Source organism: Nicotiana sylvestris, chromosome 1 (assembly GCF_000393655.2).
Source record: "Nicotiana sylvestris chromosome 1, ASM39365v2, whole genome shotgun sequence".
In the NCBI taxonomy this organism is placed as follows: Eukaryota; Viridiplantae; Streptophyta; class Magnoliopsida; order Solanales; family Solanaceae; genus Nicotiana; species Nicotiana sylvestris.
Window position 1 is genome coordinate 14,564,028 of NC_091057.1, and position 18,868 is coordinate 14,582,895.

Sequence of the window (18,868 nt, forward strand, 5' to 3'; positions counted from 1 at the left end):
CTTGGTAGGGCAATTGTTTGATCGCCTTAAAGTTATCATTCCACTCTGGTGATATTAAAAACCTATCAATTCTGGAAGCTTGCAAGGAGTCCTCTCCCCTGAACCATGTGAAATTGGCACCTTGAAGTGGCAAATCTATGATGCCTAGGTCTTGAATGATGTCAGAGAAAGATTTCATTGCCCTGGACCTTCTGATGCAGTTGTATCTTTCGCTTTCAAATCTACAAACATTAAAGTCCCCACCAATGACCCAATGATCCTCCCAAATGCCTCTAATAGCTGCAAGTTCATGCCAGAAGACCTCCCTTTCTAAATTGTTATGAGGACCATAGACTCCTGTGAAACACCATTTGAAATCATCCTGTAAGCTTTAGAGCATATATGAAATTGTGTAGTGACCTTGATGAACTCCCCTATTGGACCATTGCCTTTTACACGATGATTCCTCCACTTCGCCCAATTGAGTTCAGAGCTGCCCAGTCGACCCATCTATTTCCCCATACTTGTCTGATCAAAAGTGGTGACCATTCTACAATCTTTGTTTCTTGAAGACATACTATATCAGCCTTCCATTTGTGAATTAGTGACTTTATTGTACTCCTTTTTCTGCTTCATTGACACATTCCAACTAAGGATTTTGATCTTCATCCAGAAAGAGCTTTGTAGTACCTGCCTCCGACCCCTTCTTTCGATCCGTCCAAATTCATTCCCCATTTTAGTCTTTCTAGCTCCAATTTTTGCTTTTGCTTTCCCTTCGTGTTGGCCTTGGTTAAGACTTTCTGATTATTGATTTGCTACAGTCTTTTTTGTTCCATGCGCAATACCATGCCCAAAACTCGTGCTTAAACCCAGCAAAATGGATACCAAATGCCTTGCATGCTTTGACCATTACTGCTTTGGTCCATCTTGAAGTTTCGATGACTGCTGGGGAACTAATAGGCTGTGAACTGGGCCAACCCAGTTCATACCAAGGGAGGGAGAGAGTGTCACAAGAGGAAGCTTCAACTTTAGAGCTACTCACAGATTCGAATAGCTTTAGAGATGGCAGATATGGTATAATTGACTTCAACAGTTCTGCCTCGTCGTCTGCTTCTGATGCAAGTTCACCTGTAAAGTCGCTGGCCAGATTAGAATATCGAAGCCCTTCTATGGCTTCTAATTCAGTTGTTATTGGATCAAATTGATTGGAAGTAGACACTTGGCTATTTTTTTTAACACATGGGTCCAGAAGAGGCGCAATTGCTCGCTATTTCCCTTTTGATTTTAATTTGGGTTTTGGGCCTCTTCTGTAATAGACTTGGTCCATTTGTGGCCCAGCTTGTTTGAAGCCTCTAAGCCAGACTTTGGTTCTTTAATTAGGGCTGGCCTACTCGGCGTGAAATCCAAAGAGTTCATGTGAACCCCATTTGAATTAAAGGGGCACGTACTCATATGCTGCTTTGAATAAACTGATGTGTTATTAACTGATGGGTTAATAACCAGTGGTTTCTCCAGCAACGTATTCGAATGGCTTGAGAAGGCTGCCGCCGGCGGTGGTTCCACCCTTTTCCCTTTTAATTGAGCAATTTTTTCTTCGCCCTCCAACACGATTCTTGTAAGTTGATCATCCAAAATTGAGATTTTAAATCTCTTTCCATCTAACACCACATCCAACTCCCTGGGAGTGACTTTTATTTTGTTTTGAACACAAATTCTTGCCCAGTAAAAGTGTGTTCTGTTTTTAGTATCTTCATCTACATCAACATAGCCTCCACAGAGCTCACCAATTTGACGAAAAGAGTCTGTTGTCCAGCCGTGCAAAGGGATGCCAAAAGCTTTGACCCACCTTTCCCCCGCTTTATTTTCCATCGATGACGACCCGTATTCCGGCGACCACCATTCGAGGGATAGTCATCAACCGTTCCAGTACCAGTCCCCCGCTTTGACTCTAGTAGCTTCTTGTTTTGAGGGCAATTCAAATAGGAATTTGTTGTGCGCAATCGGGGTGATTCTGAGGCCAGCCGTCACTTTCCACCTTGTGAGGAACCATTTCTGTATAACTTCTGGATTGGGTCTTGAATTGAAAGGGTCGTTGAAGCAACCGACTAGACATTTTGCTAAGAAATCTTTTGTTCCACCTGAGGTTCTATCTTCCACCTGCTGTAAAGGCCATCTCGATATTTCAGCAGCAGCTTTGAAAGGTTTCTTTTGCAAATCTGAGAATTTCTTGAATTTGTAATTTGATGCTTCCCCGAGAAAGTGTACTATTTTCTCTGATATATCTCCCCAGCCTTTGTTATGGACCACCTCTGGGATGATAATTGCCCTTTTCCTTCCCTACCCAAACTTCAATTCTTAGATACATGCCATAGCTGTTATAGTTTTGGTATACTCTATAGACATATGCTTGAATCTTCCTCCTCCATCTTCTGTATAGATTACCATAACCACGCGATGCTTGCTGCATTTGATCACAGACCCATCTCAAATTATCCTCGTCTATCTGGATTTGGCTTGTGAATCGTCGGCCACGTTCTATCCATACGAACCATCTGTCAGTTCCTCTGCAATCTTCGACGAGCTCAAAAGATTTGTCACCTGAAATGAAAAAGGATTTCCTCCCCATAGAGACCATAGAGAGGACTCACCGGAAGGAGGAGATTAGAAAGAGAGAGATTGAGGTGGCACGAGTCCCAAGTTAGAGCTCATTTAATTGCTTATATCAGTGCTAGTATGTTTGATGTATTTCTACATCAATAAGACCTATTTATATGTATACTGTTAGAGATAGCTATGTAATTGTCCCACATTGGAATATGAGTAGTATCCCCTCTATATAGAGTGGCTATAAATAGCACTTCTTATATTGCATTACACATAATATCAATATATCATATTTTCTCTCGTGCCTTCTCACATGGTATCAAAGCTATCGTGAGAGATTTATCGTTGTGCATAAATTCCAGCGATTCCGGGAAGTGAAATCAGTCACCGAAAACAATTTTTCCAGCGACTTTCAAAGTTGTTTTGCGTCTGCTTTGTCTCGGCCAGTATTGTGCAAAAAATCTAACACTACAACAAGAGTAGTCACTGTCCAGCGACCAAACCCCAGTGAAAATCTCCGGCGGTACTGTAGCTGTCCAAAGAAAATTTCCCGATGAAGTTCCGACGTCGCGTGGGCCACCTTCCGGACATTTTTTGGCGACGACACTTCAAGACAGATTGTTCCCCTTGCAATTCTGAGCCTACCCATCCAGGTTACACCAAATTCCGACCACTTTTATATTTTTCCGTGCGTGAATAGTGATTTCAAATGTGGACTTCCGACCATTTTTTGAAAAAGTTCCTTCAGAACAGTTGGGTCTTCTGGTAATTCCGATCCTACCCCTACTGCTTTTATTTCATTCCGACCACTTTGAATATTTTCTGGCAACTACAGTAACTTTCCAACTGCTACAGTAGTTTCCTATTCTGGTTCAGTGTTCCTTACTCTATTTTCAGTGGATTACAGTTGATTATTTCTCTTATTTGGTAATAATTTACAAGATGTCTTTGGGAATTGATGTTTTTGGGTCTAAAAGCATGAGTTCTGGAAACTCTAATGTTATGATTACCTCGGAACCTTTAATGGGAGGTTCAAACTACTTAGCTTGGGCTTCATCTGTCGAGTTGTGGTGTAAAGGTCAAGGTGTGCAAGATCATCTGATTAAACAGTCTAGCGAAGGAGATGAAAAGGCGATAGCGCTTTGGGCAAAAATTGATGCTCAATTATGTAGCATCTTGTGGCGTTCTATTGATTCTAAGTTGATGCCTTTGTTTCGGCCATTCCAGACATGTTATTTGGTTTGGGCAAAGGCTCGTACGTTATACACTAATGATATATCTCGCTTCTATGATGTGATATCACGGATGACAAACTTAAAGAAGCAAGAATTAGATATGTCTACTTACTTGGGTCAGGTACAGGCAGTCATGGAGGAATTTGAGACATTGATGCCAGTTTCTGCTAGTGTGTCAAAACAACAAGAGCAGCGACAGAAAATGTTTCTAGTTCTTACACTCGCTGGACTTCCTCATGATCTTGATTCAGTACGAGACCAGATTTTGGCGAGTCCGACTGTCCCTACAGTTGATGAATTATTCTCTCGATTACTTCGCCTTGCTGCAGCACCAAGTCACCCAGTGATTTCCAGATACTTGATTCCTCTATTCTTGCATCCCAGACAGTGGATGTTCGGGCATCTCAAGCTATGGAGAATAGACGAGGAGGAGGTCGTTTTGGGAGATCTAGACCCAAGTGTTCTTATTGTCACAAACTTGGACACACTAGTGAAATGTGTTATTCCCTACATGGCCGTCCACCCAAAAATGTCTACGTTGTTCAGAGCAAGACTACAGGTAACTAGGGCTTTTCTGTATCTAAAGAAGAATATAATGAGCTCCTTCAGTATCGAGCAAGTAAGCAGACATCTCCACAAGTAGCCTCAGTTTCCCAGACTGATACTCCTGTTGTTGATAATTCTTTTGCTTGTGTTTCTCAGTCTAGTACTCTTGGACCATGGGTCATGGACTCAGGCGCTTCTGATCACATCTCTGGTAATAAATCACTTTTGTCGAATATTGTATATTCACAGTCTCTTCCTACTGTTACTTTAGCCAATGGATGTCAAACTAAGGCATAAGGAGTTGGACAAGCCCTAGATTCCGTTCTTTATGTTCCTGGTTGTCCTTTTAGTCTTGCATCTGTTAGTCGTTTGACTCGTGCCCTCAATTGTGGTATATATTTTATTGATGATTCTTTTATTATGCAGGACCGCAGTACGGGACGGACAATTGGTACAGGTCGTGAATCAGAAGGTCTTTACTACCTTAACTCGCTCAGTCCTTCCACAACATGTCTAGTTACAGATCCTCCAGATCTAATCCACAGACGTTTAGGACATCCGAGTTTATCCAAACTTCAAAAGATGGTGCCTAGTTTATCCAGTTTGTCTAGATTAGATTGTGAGTCGTGTCAGCTTGGGAAACATACCCGAGCTTCCTTTACGCGTAGTGTTGAGAGTCATGCAGAGTCTGTTTTCTCCTTGGTTCATTCTGATATATGGGGTCCTAGTAGAGTCAGTTCAACCTTGGGATTTCGTTATTTTGTTAGCTTTATTGATGATTACTCAAGATGTACTTGGCTTTTCTTAATGAAAGATCGTTCTGAGTTATTCTCTATATTCCAGAGTTTTTGTGCTGAAATCAAAAACCAATTTGGTGTCTCTATCCGCATTTTTCGCAGTGATAATGCCTTAGAATATGTATCTTCTCAGTTTCAGCAGTTTATATCTTCTCATGGAATTATTCATCAGACATCTTGTCCTTATACCCCTAAGCAAAATGGGGTTGCAGAAAGAAAGAATAGGCACCTTATTGAGACTGCTCGCACACTTCTAATTGAGTCTCGTGTTCCGCTGCGTTTTTGGGCGATGCAGTTCTCACAACTTGTTATTTGATTCATAGGATGCCTTCATCTCCCATCAAGGATCAGATTCCACATTCAATATTGTTTCCCCAGTCAGCCTTATACCCTCTTCCACCTCGGGTTTTTGGGAGCACATGTTTTGTTCATAACTTAGCTTCGGGGAAAGATAAGTTAGCTTCTTGTGCTCTCAAGTGTGTCTTCCTTGGTTATTCTCGTGTTCAGAAGGGATATCGTTGTTATTCACCTGATCTTCGTAGGTACCTTATGTCAGCTGACGTCACATTTTTTGAGTCTAAACCTTTCTTCACAACTGACGTCCCTTCTGCTGACCACCATGACATATCTGAGGTTTTACCTATACCGACTTTTGAGAAGTTTAGTATCAGTCCTCATCCACCTTCAACCACAGAGGTTTCACCCATACCAACTTTTGAGGAGTCCAGTGTTATCCCTCCTAGTTCCCTAGCCACAAGAACATCACTCTTGACTTATCATCATCGTTCGCGCCTTACATCAGGCCCATTTGGTTCTCGTCGTACACCTGACACGGCTCTTGCTCCTAGTACACCGATTGCACTTCGGAAAGGTATACGGACCACACTAAACCCTAATCCTCATCATGTTGGTTTGAGTTATCACCGTTTGTCATCTCCCCATTATGCTTTTATATCTTCATTGTCCTCAGTTTCCATCCCTAAGTCTACAGGTGAAGTGTTGTCTCATTCAGGATGGCGACAGGCTATGAGTGACGAGATGTCTGCTTTACATAAAAGTGGTACATGGGAGCTTGTTCCTCTTCCTTCAAGCAAATCTACCGTTGGTTGTTGTTGGGTTTATGCAGTCAAAGTTGGTCCCAATGGCCAGATTGATCGACTTAAGGCACGTCTTGTTGCCAAAGGATACACTCAGATATTTGGGCTAGATTACAATGATACCTTCTCTCCAGTGGCTAAAGTGGCATCAGTTCGCGTTTTTCTATCCATGGTTGCGGTTCGTCATTGGCCCCTCTATCAGTTGGACATTAAGAATGCCTTTCTTCACGGTGATCTTGAGGACAAGGTTTATATGGATCAACCACCTGGTTTTGTTGCTCAGGGGGAGTCTCATGGCCTTGTATGTTGATCACGCCCAACTATGCCTTATAAAAAGGACAATGCGGACGTTGCAAATATAACCTGAGTATTCTGCCCAAAGTCGAATCCACAGAGAGTTAACCTATCAATCACTATCTTTAGACCCACTAAACTCTTGAGAGCCAATTTCCCCAAACGTTTGAATCGCAGTTGATGGTGTCTTTAATAACTAAAATTGCAAGTAAATAACCAGCTGTAAACTAAGGATGCTAAGGTTGTAAACAATAATGAGAAAACGCTAAGGTAATGACTTCCCCTATTGATGAAATCCCTTCTGTTTATGCTTCATACAAATTGACTAACACCTCTCTATCAATCATGAACGCTCATCTTACCGTAAATCTCTCCCGAGTAATCACAGTAATATACTCAGTACACTCTCCTGAGATACACTAGCTAGCTCTAATTAACACGGTTCACTTTAGATTGTACTCAGGGCTTCGTTATCCCTAATCTTGCCTTTAAACCCACAGTTATAGATCTCTCTTATACTTTGGGAGTGGTGTTGTTCAACAATAACCTAAATATACACTCTCTCTTGAGTTATGCACACTAAATAGGCACAGCTAATTGAGGATCCTGTCAATTAACTACAACATACACAAAGTTGAACAAATAAAGATTGAGACTAGCACTTTGTATTCACATAAACAAGAAGTTCATCCCCCAATAGGTTCCATCAAAACCTTAGACAAAGGATTTATCTACTCATAACTATGCGTAAACAAACTAAAACAATATTCATCATAAAACTTGCAAGAAAAATAAATAAAAGAAGAAAGATGTTTTGGGTGATCTCTCACAATTGTTCTTCTTGCCAAAAATACTCTCTAAAACAATACATGCCTCTCTTGGGTGGAGTCTAGTGTTTAAAATAGGGTTTTGGGCTAAAAATCCCGTGTTTTGCACTTTAGTCCGTGAAGTTCTCCGCTTCCGCCGCTGTTCTGCCGCGGTCGCGGTCAAACCACAGCCAAACATGCTCTCTGATTCTCACTTTGTCTGCAGCCCTCTTCTACCGTGGTTCTGCCGCGGTCGTGGTTGAACCGCGGCAATCCTCTTTCGATTCTGACTTGAGCTGTTTTGCGTGGTTTACTTGACGGAATTTTACGATCGGCCTCTTTTTCTCCATATTTGATCCCAAAGGTACTCCATAGCCTTCTCTGGTCATATATAACCTGCAAAGCATGAAAAACACTAATAAGAGCATTTTGTTATCATTTTTATCATCCAAACTATACAAGACAGTGGTTATTTAGGGCCTAATTATAGTTAAATTCACCTATTATCAACACCCCACACTTAAACCTTTGCTCGTCCTCGAGCAAGTTAAACCACACTTCTAGGCCTAATCGTTCGATGCATTACCCATTTTTTTATGCCACACCCTCCATTATGAAGGAACAACCTAAGTAGTACAACAATCACGCATCAGATGAAGACTCTAACACCATGACACACTCATGCTCACTCTAGTTACTCTAACAGAGGTGAAAACTCACTTTTTCTTCCTGAGTCACATGACCTCACATCATAATTCTGAGAGAAGTTCCACACACATAAAATGCAAGCAACAAGGAACCAAAGATAGGCAGAATTCACTCACTCTCAGCAAAGAACATTCACATGCCACACAGACACACCATAAGCTTGCCCCTAGTGTAGTACTCTACTAATCGAACTATTCAGTCAAAGATCAAGAGGTCTTTATTTGGTTGTAATGTAGGCTATGGGACGGGTAGGATATATTTGGATATAATGACTAGCCTCCCTAAGCACTTTTAATACACACTTCCTTTTATTTCAATTTCCATGCTCAGTCCACTCGTTCTTCCACATTTTAGTTCATAGGTGACCCCCACTTTTCTTTAGGTGCAACTGTTTTTTTTTTCTTTTTACAAATCCATTGCACCATTCAAGTATTTCTTTCCTGATTCCCCTTTTTCTTACTTCCTTACCACCCCACACTTTGACTTTTGTATGTTCTTTAGTAATTCAAGTGCTTCTAGGAGGTACAGGTTCAAACAGTCAAACTATTCAAACACAGGGATATAGGTCATTATAGGGTTATCAAAGAACAGGCTTCATGCTCAAAGGGGTTAACTATGGCAATATATATAGGTGGATTCACAAATATACAGGCTACACAAAGAAATGCCTCAATCATCTCTAAAACTAAACAGCTTCTATTTCGCTTTGCACACACACATGGCAAGTTCTATGTATCACATGCAAGCACAGAATACAAGTAATAGCTCACACACACTTGGCATGTAACTCATTCTGAATCAGTTTATCAACACACTCATATGAGCGTTCGAGCAAGACAGGATGTGCAAAATTAAGGCATAGATTTACGAGTCTACAAACGAGCCTAGACGTGCACCCTCATGTTCGTTTTTGTTATTCTCAGGTGTGTACATCAAGGGTTGCATTCTAGCCTTCACCCATTTTGGTCCTAAAACTACAAATGAAAAAATCTACCTAACCCGGTTCAAGAAAAGCCCTTGGAAAAGAACCGTGATCAAAATAAAAACCAAGGGAAAATTACTACACTACCTAAAAAAAGAAAAAAGAAAATAAAATAAAGAAACTATATGGACTACTTCCCTCAAGAGTATTGTCCAAGTGGTCCGTCCTCAGGAAGAGTCCTTTACATTTTTTTTTTAAATCCGACTTTGACCCTCAAGAGACCTGTCGACAAGTGTTTGTCGTTGGGCCAAGTCAGTTACTTCTAATGTGAGTATAGTCAATTATACACAACAACACCAATCAAATACTACAACATACACCATGTCTATATACACTACAATACATTACCCGAGCAAGTCTCCCACCCCACACTTAAAAATTATGGCATGTCCCCATGTCATATCAAAAATAACGAGCAGAAGGGTAAGAAGACTTCCCTGAGCCTCAATCATAGTTGGAGACGGTGCTGGGGTTCACATGGCAAGCTCTCCCAAAAGCACGGAACCAGTACATAAACCGGCTCTCAGACCTGGCCTGCCGCTGAGACATGGCATCCATACGCGTGTGTAGGCCCTCCACCGAGGTGCGAAGATCCCCGACCTCTTCCTCCATAGTACGCAACATAGGCTGGGTGGACTGTGATCTGAATAAGCCTGCCCCAACATGGGGGCGCCAAGAGGGTCCGGCACTATCATAGGATCTCCTGGATGGTGCCATGGGAACCGGGTCATCATCCTCATCATTGATCTGAATGGTGGTGCGTGCACTCCTTCCCACTCTGATGCTCGAAGCTCTGAAAGCTGCTTTAGGGGGCAACTCTCCATCAGTAGGATGGGTGGGGACATTCTTCAGCAGGCACAATGTAGTCACCAGGGAGGGGAAGTAGAATCCCTTTGACCTCAGCGGGGACCGTATGATCATTTCATCACCAATAAGTCTTGCCGCATCAAAATCTTTCTTTGTGACGAAGAACCACGTCAAGAGGGCTCTTTGGAAGTTCACGTCAGTCATGTTGCCTGAGGGTAAGAACCGGCTGCAAATGACAGTGAGCCAACACTTAGCCAAATGGGTGAATGAATTGGAGTTCAGGGTGATATGGTCACGTATCCAGATTGGTTGTCCCCCTGTGCAGAGTGCATCAGTCATAATATCCCAAGTGACTCCTGGTGCATCCTGGTAATAGTCGACGTCACCAGTAAACCGGGGCAGCCGCAACACCTGTTGAATAGTTTCAACTGAGGCATCTACCCATTTGCCCCGCACAGTCACCTCCCGCAATGTATGTGATGGGCAGTTCACGTATAACTCTCTTACAATCATCCTGTTCACCATTTCAGGTTCATTAAATAAGAACTCCATTTCCCTCCACCGGATTTCCTCATACATCTCCTCCTTTTCTGCACGGAGGGCTGCCCTGTCAAACGGAATCTCAGGGATAAAGCTCTTTGAGGCCTTGGCATGAAAGTCGTCCTCTGCCAATTCTGATTCGAACCTTGAGGCATCATATGTAGGCTATTGGGACGTGCCTGCCGATCTCTTTTGTTTCTTACGAGCCATATGACCTGCAAAGAATACAAGAGAACCATCAAAGATATCCTGCATGGGCCAGCCGGATGGTTACTCAGACTTCACCACCCGATGGCACCAAATAATAACCCTCATTTATTCCATTCATACACTATGCCAAACCCCCAACTAGTGAGGTGTTCCAGGTTACAACCTTCACAATGGCCCCACAACTTTCTTACAAATCCTGGCATACAACACCTCACACTTACTCCCTCAAGTGATTCACGTTAAATATAACACCACCATTCACCAAATACAACACCACCACAACCTAGAATAGGCACAAAATGCCTCAAAATAGCACCACAAGCCCCAAATTTTCGGCCAAAAAGGGCCCTCCAACAAACTACACCATAAAAATTATTTCTAGGCCTCCAAATCATCTAAACAACCCCCACAATCAAAGTATAATAAAGACCCAACCATTTGAGCACCAAACAAATCCACAAGAAGCAAATACAACAATAAAAATAGAGAAGAAGCAAAGATTGAAAGAAAATCTACACTATTCCTACCTAGGGTTTAACTAACTAGTTTAGACTAGATTACACTAATTAGAAAAGAAAATAGAATAAAAAAAAGAGAACACTTACTTGATGAAGGTTGGAAGGGGTGGGTGGTGATGAGAGGAGGTGTGGAGAAGATAACAATGGCTGTTTTTACGAGTGAAGGAGGGATTTGAGAGAGAAAGAGAAGAGAGGATTTGGGTTTTATTTTGGGGGGGCGGTCGTTTTGTTTCTGAATAGGGAGGGGGAAGTGGAAACGCGGTGAACGAAGTTCAGAGGGGGTCTCTGACCGCGGTTTAACCGCGGTAGCAGTGTAACCACGGTCTGGGCAGTTGTCTGATTTTAATTTATTTTTTTATATATATATAATGTGTTACACTTACAACAATTTTGTGGTTTGCCTCCCACGCAGCGCCTGATTTAACGTTGCGGCACGATGCAAGATGAGCGCATTTAAGGCTCGCTTGACCTCTGTGGGTCAGTCAGGTGCAGCTCAGATACTTCCTTTTTCTCGCTCATGCCCACATATGGCTTCAGTCTCTGACCATTGACTCTGAATGTACGAGAGTTGTTCTCTGTGGCAATATCAACAACTCCTGAAGGGAAAACTTCAACTACTTGAAATGGTCCAGACCATCGTGACTTAAGTTTACCTGGGAACAGACGTAGTCTTGAGTTGTATAGCAATACCATGTCCCCGGGTTTGAAATTTCTCTCAACAATGTTCTAGTCGTGCAGCCTCTTCATTCTCTCCTTGTACAATTTGTGCTCTCAAAAGCAAGATATTTGAACTCCTCGAGCTCATGCAATTCAGTGACTCTTGACGTGCCCGCAGCTTCCATGTCTAAGTTCAGCTGTTTCAATGCCCACCACGCTTTATGTTCAAGTTCCACTGGCAGGTGGCAGGCCTTCCCAAACACCAACTTGTATGGTGACATACCAATTGGAGTTTTGAAGGCAGTTCTATAAGCCCAGAGTGCATCATCTAGCTTCCTCGCCCAATCAGCTCTTGTGGCGTTCACAGTTTTGGTTAACACACCCTTGATTTCTCTGTTGGACACTTCAACCTGTCCACTAGTTTGCGGGTGGTAAGGAGTAGCCACCTTGTGGCGCACATCGTACTTAGCAAGCAACTTTTCAAAGGCCCTGTTGCAGAAATGAGTGCCTTCATCACTGATAATTGCTCGTGGTGTCCCAAAGCGGGTGAATATGTTCTTATTTAGAAATCCCACCACCACTTTTGCATCATTGGTGGGTAACACCGTAGCTTCCACCCATTTGGACACATAGTCTACAGCAACAATAATGTACTTATTGCTATAGGAGCTGACGAAGGGACCAATGAAGTCAATCCCCCAGACGTCAAACACTTCCACCTCTTGAATTGGGTTCATGGGCATCTCGTAGCGTCGGAAAATGTTCTCGGTCCGCTAACATTCATTGCAGCCCTTCACCCATAGGTGCGTATCTTTAAACACTATCGGCCAGAAGAATCCAGCCTTTAGCACCTTTGTCGCTGTCCTAACCCCTCCAAAGTGTCCACCATACGCCGATGCGTGACAAGCCTGCAAAACAGAAAATTGCTCTATCTCAGGGACGTATCTCCGGATCATATTATCAAGGCATATTCTAAATAGATAAGGTTCATCTCAGTAATACTGGCGGCTTTCACGAAAAAAAATTTCCTTTGGACCGATGAAAGGTCGTGAGGAACTATACCACTAGCCAGGTAATTAGCAAAGTCTGCATACCATGGCGCTTCCTGATGAGTGGTGGCGAGCAGCTGCTCGTCTGGAAAAGTTTCTAGTATTTCCTCAACCTCAACTACATTTTCAGCTCCCTCAAGTCGTGATAGATGATCAGCGACTTGATTCACAGTGCCCTTACGGTCACGAATCTCAAGATCGAACTCTTCCAATAGCAACACCCAACGAATCAGGCGTGGCTTAGATTCTTTCTTTTCTATTAAGTACCTGAGAGCTGCATGGTCAGTATATATAATTACCTTGGACCCTATCAGGTAGGATCGGAACTTGTCAAACGCGAACACTACAGCCAACATCTCATTTTCAGTCACAGTGTAGTTCAACTGGGCTCCACTCAGCGTTCTACTAGCATAGTAGATTGGGTGCATCAGTTTGTCTTTCTGTTGGCCCAGCACTGCTCCCACTGCATAGTCACTGGAATCACACATTAGATCGAACGGTTGCTCCCAGTTGGGGGCAACAATGATGGGTGTTGTGACCAGTCTCTTTTTCAACTCCTCAAATGCTACCCTGCAATCATCAGAAAACAAAAACGGGTGATCTTTTTCTAACAACTTACAGAGGGGGTTGGCGATTTTGGAGAAGTCTTTTATGAACCTCCGGTAAAAACCGGCATGTCCAAGGAAGCTTCTAATGGTTTTGACTGAAATTGGTGGAGGCAGCTTTGCTATTACATCAACTTTCGCGCGATCCACCTCTATCCCCTTGCTTGACACCCGGTGCCCCAAGACTATGCCTTCTTGTACCATGAAATGGCACTTCTCCCAGTTCAAAACCAAGTTAGTCTCGATGCACTATTTCAGTACACGCGTCAGATTTATCAGGCACTCATCAAATGAATTCCCCACCACTGAGAAGTCATCCATGAACACCTCCATTATGTCCTCAACCATGTCAGTGAATATGACCATCATGCACCGTTGGAATGTGGCAGGTGCGTTGCATAGGCCAAAGGGCATCCGTCTAAAGTCATAAATACCAAACGGGCATGTGAAGGAGGTCTTCTCTCTGTCCTCCGGTGCAATGGAGATCTGATTGTACCCTGAGTACCCATCCAGATAACAGAAGTGTGACCTCCCTGCCAATCTGTCCAACATTTGATCAATGAAGGGAAGTGGGAAGTGGTCTTTCTGGGTGGCTAGATTCAACTTTCGATAGTCCATACAAATTCTCCAGCTTGTGACGGTACTTGTTAAGATCAATTCATTGTTGTCATTTGTCACAACCGTCATGCCACCCTTTTTAGGAACACATTGAACTGGGCTCACCCAGCTGCTGTCAGAGATTGGGAAAATAATTCCCGCATCCAACCACTTTATCACCTCCTTCTTCACCACTTCCTTTATGTTGGGGTTCAGCCTCCTCTGATGTTCCCTGGAAGGTTTGTGCCCCTCTTCCAGCAGAATCTTGTGCATGCAGTAGGTGGGGCTGATCCCCCTGATGTCTTCCATGGTCCACCCTATGGCAATTTTGCACTCCTTTAGTACCTGTAAAAGTTTTTGAACCTGCACATCTAACAAACTAGATGAGATAATAACAGGTAATGTGGAGTCAGGTCCAAGAAATTCATACCTGAGGTGGGCTGGCAATGGCTTTAACTCCAGCTTTGGTGGTTCTTCAATGGATGGCTTAGCTGGAGGAGTTTCTCTCTTTTCTAAGTGCAAGGGCTCAAACTCTAGATTTCTCTCCCAGAACCCTCTACCTTCCAATGACAGCACCTATTCCGCCAAATCCTCACCATTCACTTCATCTAAGTTCATCAAACATGCAGCAAGGGGGTCCTTAATTGTCAACACCTTATCATCGGACTCTACAATTACATCCACGGCATCAATAAGAGAGCAATTGGCGAACTCGCTTGGTCGCCTCATAGACTTCTGCACATTGAACGTTATTTCCTCATCATTGAGTCTCATTTTGAGCTCCCCAGTCTCACAGTCAATCAGATCTCTCCCCGTGGCCAAGAATGGTCTTCCTAAGATTATAGGAATCTCTTCATCCACTTTGCAATCCAAGATCACAAAATCTGCAGGGAACACAAATTTCCCCACCTGAATAAGCACATCATCAAGGATACCGAATGGACGTTTCACAGTCCTGTCGGCCATCTGCAACAACATGGAGGTGGGTCTAGCTCTCCCAATGCCCAACCTCTTATAGATAGCTAGGGGCATAAGATTAATGTTGGCCCCTAAATCACAGAGCGCCTTAGCAAAGGCGAAATTCCCAATAGTGCATAGAATTGTAAAGCTACCTGGATCAGACAGCTTTTCAGCAATAGGTCTCGTCACCACTGCACTACAAGTCTGAGTAAGTGTAACTGTAGCCAAGTCTTGAAAATCAAATTTCCGGGACATCAAGTCCTTCATCATTTTTGCGTACCCAGGCATCTCCTTTAAAGCTTCAATCAGTGGAATATTTACCTGGATTTGTTTGAGCATTTCAAAGAACTTTTTATACTGCTCCTCCTTTTAATGCTTGGCCAGCCTCTGTGGAAAGGGTGCAGGAGGTCTCTTCTTCCCAATCACTTGGGACTTCTCTTTATCAGATTCTATTTCAACTACTGGCTCTTCAACTGGCTCAGCTACTTTCTCGGTCTCCTACTGAATGTTCTTTTCTTCCTGAGCAGGTTGGACTGTCACTTCTGTCAGTATCGTAGACTCATCCAGCTCAATAGGCACTGGAATGAATGTCTCAGCCTATATATTTCCTCGAGCTCTCTCTTGTTCTACATCTAGATCCTTGCCATTACGGAGACTCAGCGCCATCAGTTGCTTTGGGCCCTGATCTTTTGGATTAATCTGGGTGTCTGCAGGTAATGTCCCCTGAGGACGATTGTTCAGAGAGATTGAAATTTGGCCCAATTTCACTTCAATATTTTTGATTGCTGCGTCCTGTGCATCTACTCTTTCATTTATTTTTGCATTGGACCCAATAACCTGCTGCATCATTGCTTCAAGTGTCGTGAACCCATCTTCTTGCCTTCCACCATGTTGTTGCTAAGGTGGGGGATACCTTGCTGCTGATTGTTGTACCCCTGTGGCCTTGGATAAGGTGCCATATTGTTGGGAGGTCTCATACCTCCCATGTTTCCAGCATTGTACTATGGCTGAGGTGGTCTGTATGGCTGCTGAGTTTGCTGACCCCAGTTCTGATTGCCCTGTCTCTGGCCTCCATAGTTTGACACATAGTTCATGTCTTCAGGGTGCTGATGATGATGATCATGTTCTGCATTCCAAGGATTACCAACTGGCTGACTAATGCAAGATGTGCACAAGCCCCCATTGGTAGTATCTACAATGTGCACTTGTTGTTTCTGCCCTGATTCCTCCACCTTTTTGGTGAGTATGCTCATTTGTGTCAAAAGGGTTGCCACATTTTCAGCCATGGAATTTGATGGGTCAAAAGGCACTGAGTGTACCACTGGAGTGATAGGTGCATTCCTCATCGTCCACCCCGAATTCTGAGCCATTTTGTCAAGCAGACTCTGACCTTCTCTCCAAGTTTTGCTCAAAAATGCCCCACCGGCTGAGGCATCTACAATGTTCTTCATGCTATCTGACAGTCCCATGTAATACCGTTGTCCCAACATCTGATCTGGAATACCATGGTGTGGACATATAACCAACATTCCTTTAAACTGGCTCCATGTCTCATGAAGTGTCTCCATTGGTTTCTGTTTAAAGCTCACGATCTCATCAATTTGTTGAGCTGTTTTGTTGGGCGGGTGGAACTTTATGTGAAATTGCTTGACTAACTCATCCCAAGTTTCTATAGAGTTTATGGGAGTGAGTTTAGCCAGACCTGAGCAGCTCCTATCACCGAGAATGGAAATAATAACAGCCTGATTGCTTCCGGAGTTATATTAGGTTGCCTTTGAGTTTTGCAAATCGACAGGAAGTTCTTCAAGTGCTGCTGAGGATCTTCGGCTGGTATCCCAGAAAATAGTCCCTTGTTTTGCAGCAAGTGCAGCATGTTGTTCGTGATCTAGAACGATTCAGCTTGTATCGCAGGCACAACAATGGCAGTGGCCAGATTGTCAGCTGTGGGTTGTGCCCAGTCATATAGTGCAACCTCAGGCACAGGAGGGCCATATCTCTGACGTTTCCATTGACGTTGTCTATGTCACCCATGTCAATTTCGAGTTTGTGTGTTTGATGAGGTTGTTGAAGTCTTTTGTTGGCACGGTTCAATATCCGGAATGTTTTCTCAAGGTCTGAGAGTCCTTCAAGTAATTCTCCAGTCCTCGTAGAGTTTCTAGGCATACACCTGTGCAACCACATCAACAACCGTCAAAATTTTCAATCAAAACTTGGTGTAGAGAAAACTGACTACACTACGAATTTTTGTATTTCAATCAATGGTAATTGATAATTCCGTTAACTCCCCGGTAATGGCACCAAAATTTGATCTCGCCCAACTATGCCTTATAAAAAGGACAACGCGGACGTTGCAAATATAACCTGAGTATTCTGCCCAGAGTCGAATCCACAGAGAGTTAACCTATCAATCACTATCTTTAGACCCACTAAACTCTTAAGAGCCAATTTCCCCAAACATTTGAATCACAGTTGATGGTGTCTTTAATAACTAAAATTGCAAGTAAATAAACAGCTGTAAACTAAGGATGCTAAGGTTGTAAACAATAATGAGAAAACGCTAAGGTAATGACTTCCCCTATTGATGGAATCCCTTCTGTTTATGCTTCATACAAATTGACCAACACCTCTCTATCAATCATGAACGCTCATCTTACCGTAAATCTCTCCCGAGTAATCACAGTAATATACTCAATGCACTCTCCCGAGATACACTAGCTAGCTCTAATTAACACGGTTCACTTTAGATTGCACTCAAGGCTTCGTTATCCCTAATCCCGCCTTTAAACCCGCAGTTATAGATCCCTCTTATACTTTGGGAGTGGTGTTGTTCAACAATAACCTAAATATGCACTCTCTCCCGAGTTATGCACACTAAATAGGCACAGCTAATTGAGGATCCTGTCAATTAACTACAACATACACAAAGTTGAACAAATAAAGATTGAGACTAGCACTTTGTATTCACATAAACAAGAAGTTCATCCCCCAACAGGTTCCACCAATACCTTAGACAAAGGATTTAGCTACTCATAACTATGGGTAAACAAACTAAAACAATATTCATCATAAAACTTGCAAGAAAAATAAAGAAAAGAAGAAAGATGTTTTGGGTGATCTCTCACAATTGTTCTTCTTGCCAAAAATACTCTCTAAAACAATACATGCCTCTCTTGGGCGGAGTCTAGTGTTTAAAATAGGGTTTTGGGCTAAAAATCCCGTGTTTTGCACTTTAGTCCCTGAAGTTCTCCGACTCCGCCGCGGTTCTGCCGCGGTCGCGGTCAAACCGCGGCCAAACATGCTCTCTGATTCTCACTTTGTCTGCAGCCCTCTTCTACCGCGGTTTTGTCGCGGTCGCGATGGAACCGCGGCAATCCTCTTTCGGTTCTGACTTGAGCTGTTTCGCATGGTTTACTTGATGGAATTTTACGATTGGCCTCTTTTTCTCCATATTTGATTCCAAAAGTACTCCATAGCCTTCTCTGGTCATATATAATGTGCAAAGCATGAAAAACACTAATAAGAGCATTTTGTTATCACTTTTATCATCCAAACTATACAAAACAGTGGTTATTTAGGGCCTAATTATAGTTAAATTCACCTATTATAATATGTCGCTTGCGTCGATCACTTTATAGTCTAAAGCAGTCTCCTCGAGCCTGGTTTGGTAAGTTCAGCACGGTTATCCAGGAGTTTGGCCTGACTCGTAGTGAAGTTGATCACTCTGTGTAATATCGGCACTCTGCTTCAAGTCTATGTATTTATCTGGTAGTCTATGTTGATGATATTGTTATTACGGGCAATGATCAGGATGATATTACTAATATAAAGTAGCATCCCTTCCAGCACTTTCAAACTAAGGATCTAGGCAGATTGAAGT

The 18,868-nt window shown here is 42.9% G+C and overlaps 1 protein-coding gene across 1 annotated transcript; it reads right to left on the reverse strand.

Annotated features, from left to right (window-relative positions):
- Positions 1–12,553: 12,553 nt before the first annotated feature.
- Positions 12,554–15,840, reverse strand: LOC138890478 (uncharacterized). Its single transcript, XM_070173867.1, has 7 exons — positions 15,622–15,840; positions 14,628–15,312; positions 14,224–14,394; positions 13,738–13,931; positions 13,487–13,683; positions 13,129–13,399; positions 12,554–12,688 (listed from the first exon to the last, which is right to left on the reverse strand). Exons 1-7 carry the CDS (start codon positions 15,838–15,840, stop codon positions 12,554–12,556), a joined length of 1,872 nt encoding a protein of 623 aa, XP_070029968.1.
- Between the last annotated feature and the right edge of the window lie 3,028 nt (positions 15,841–18,868).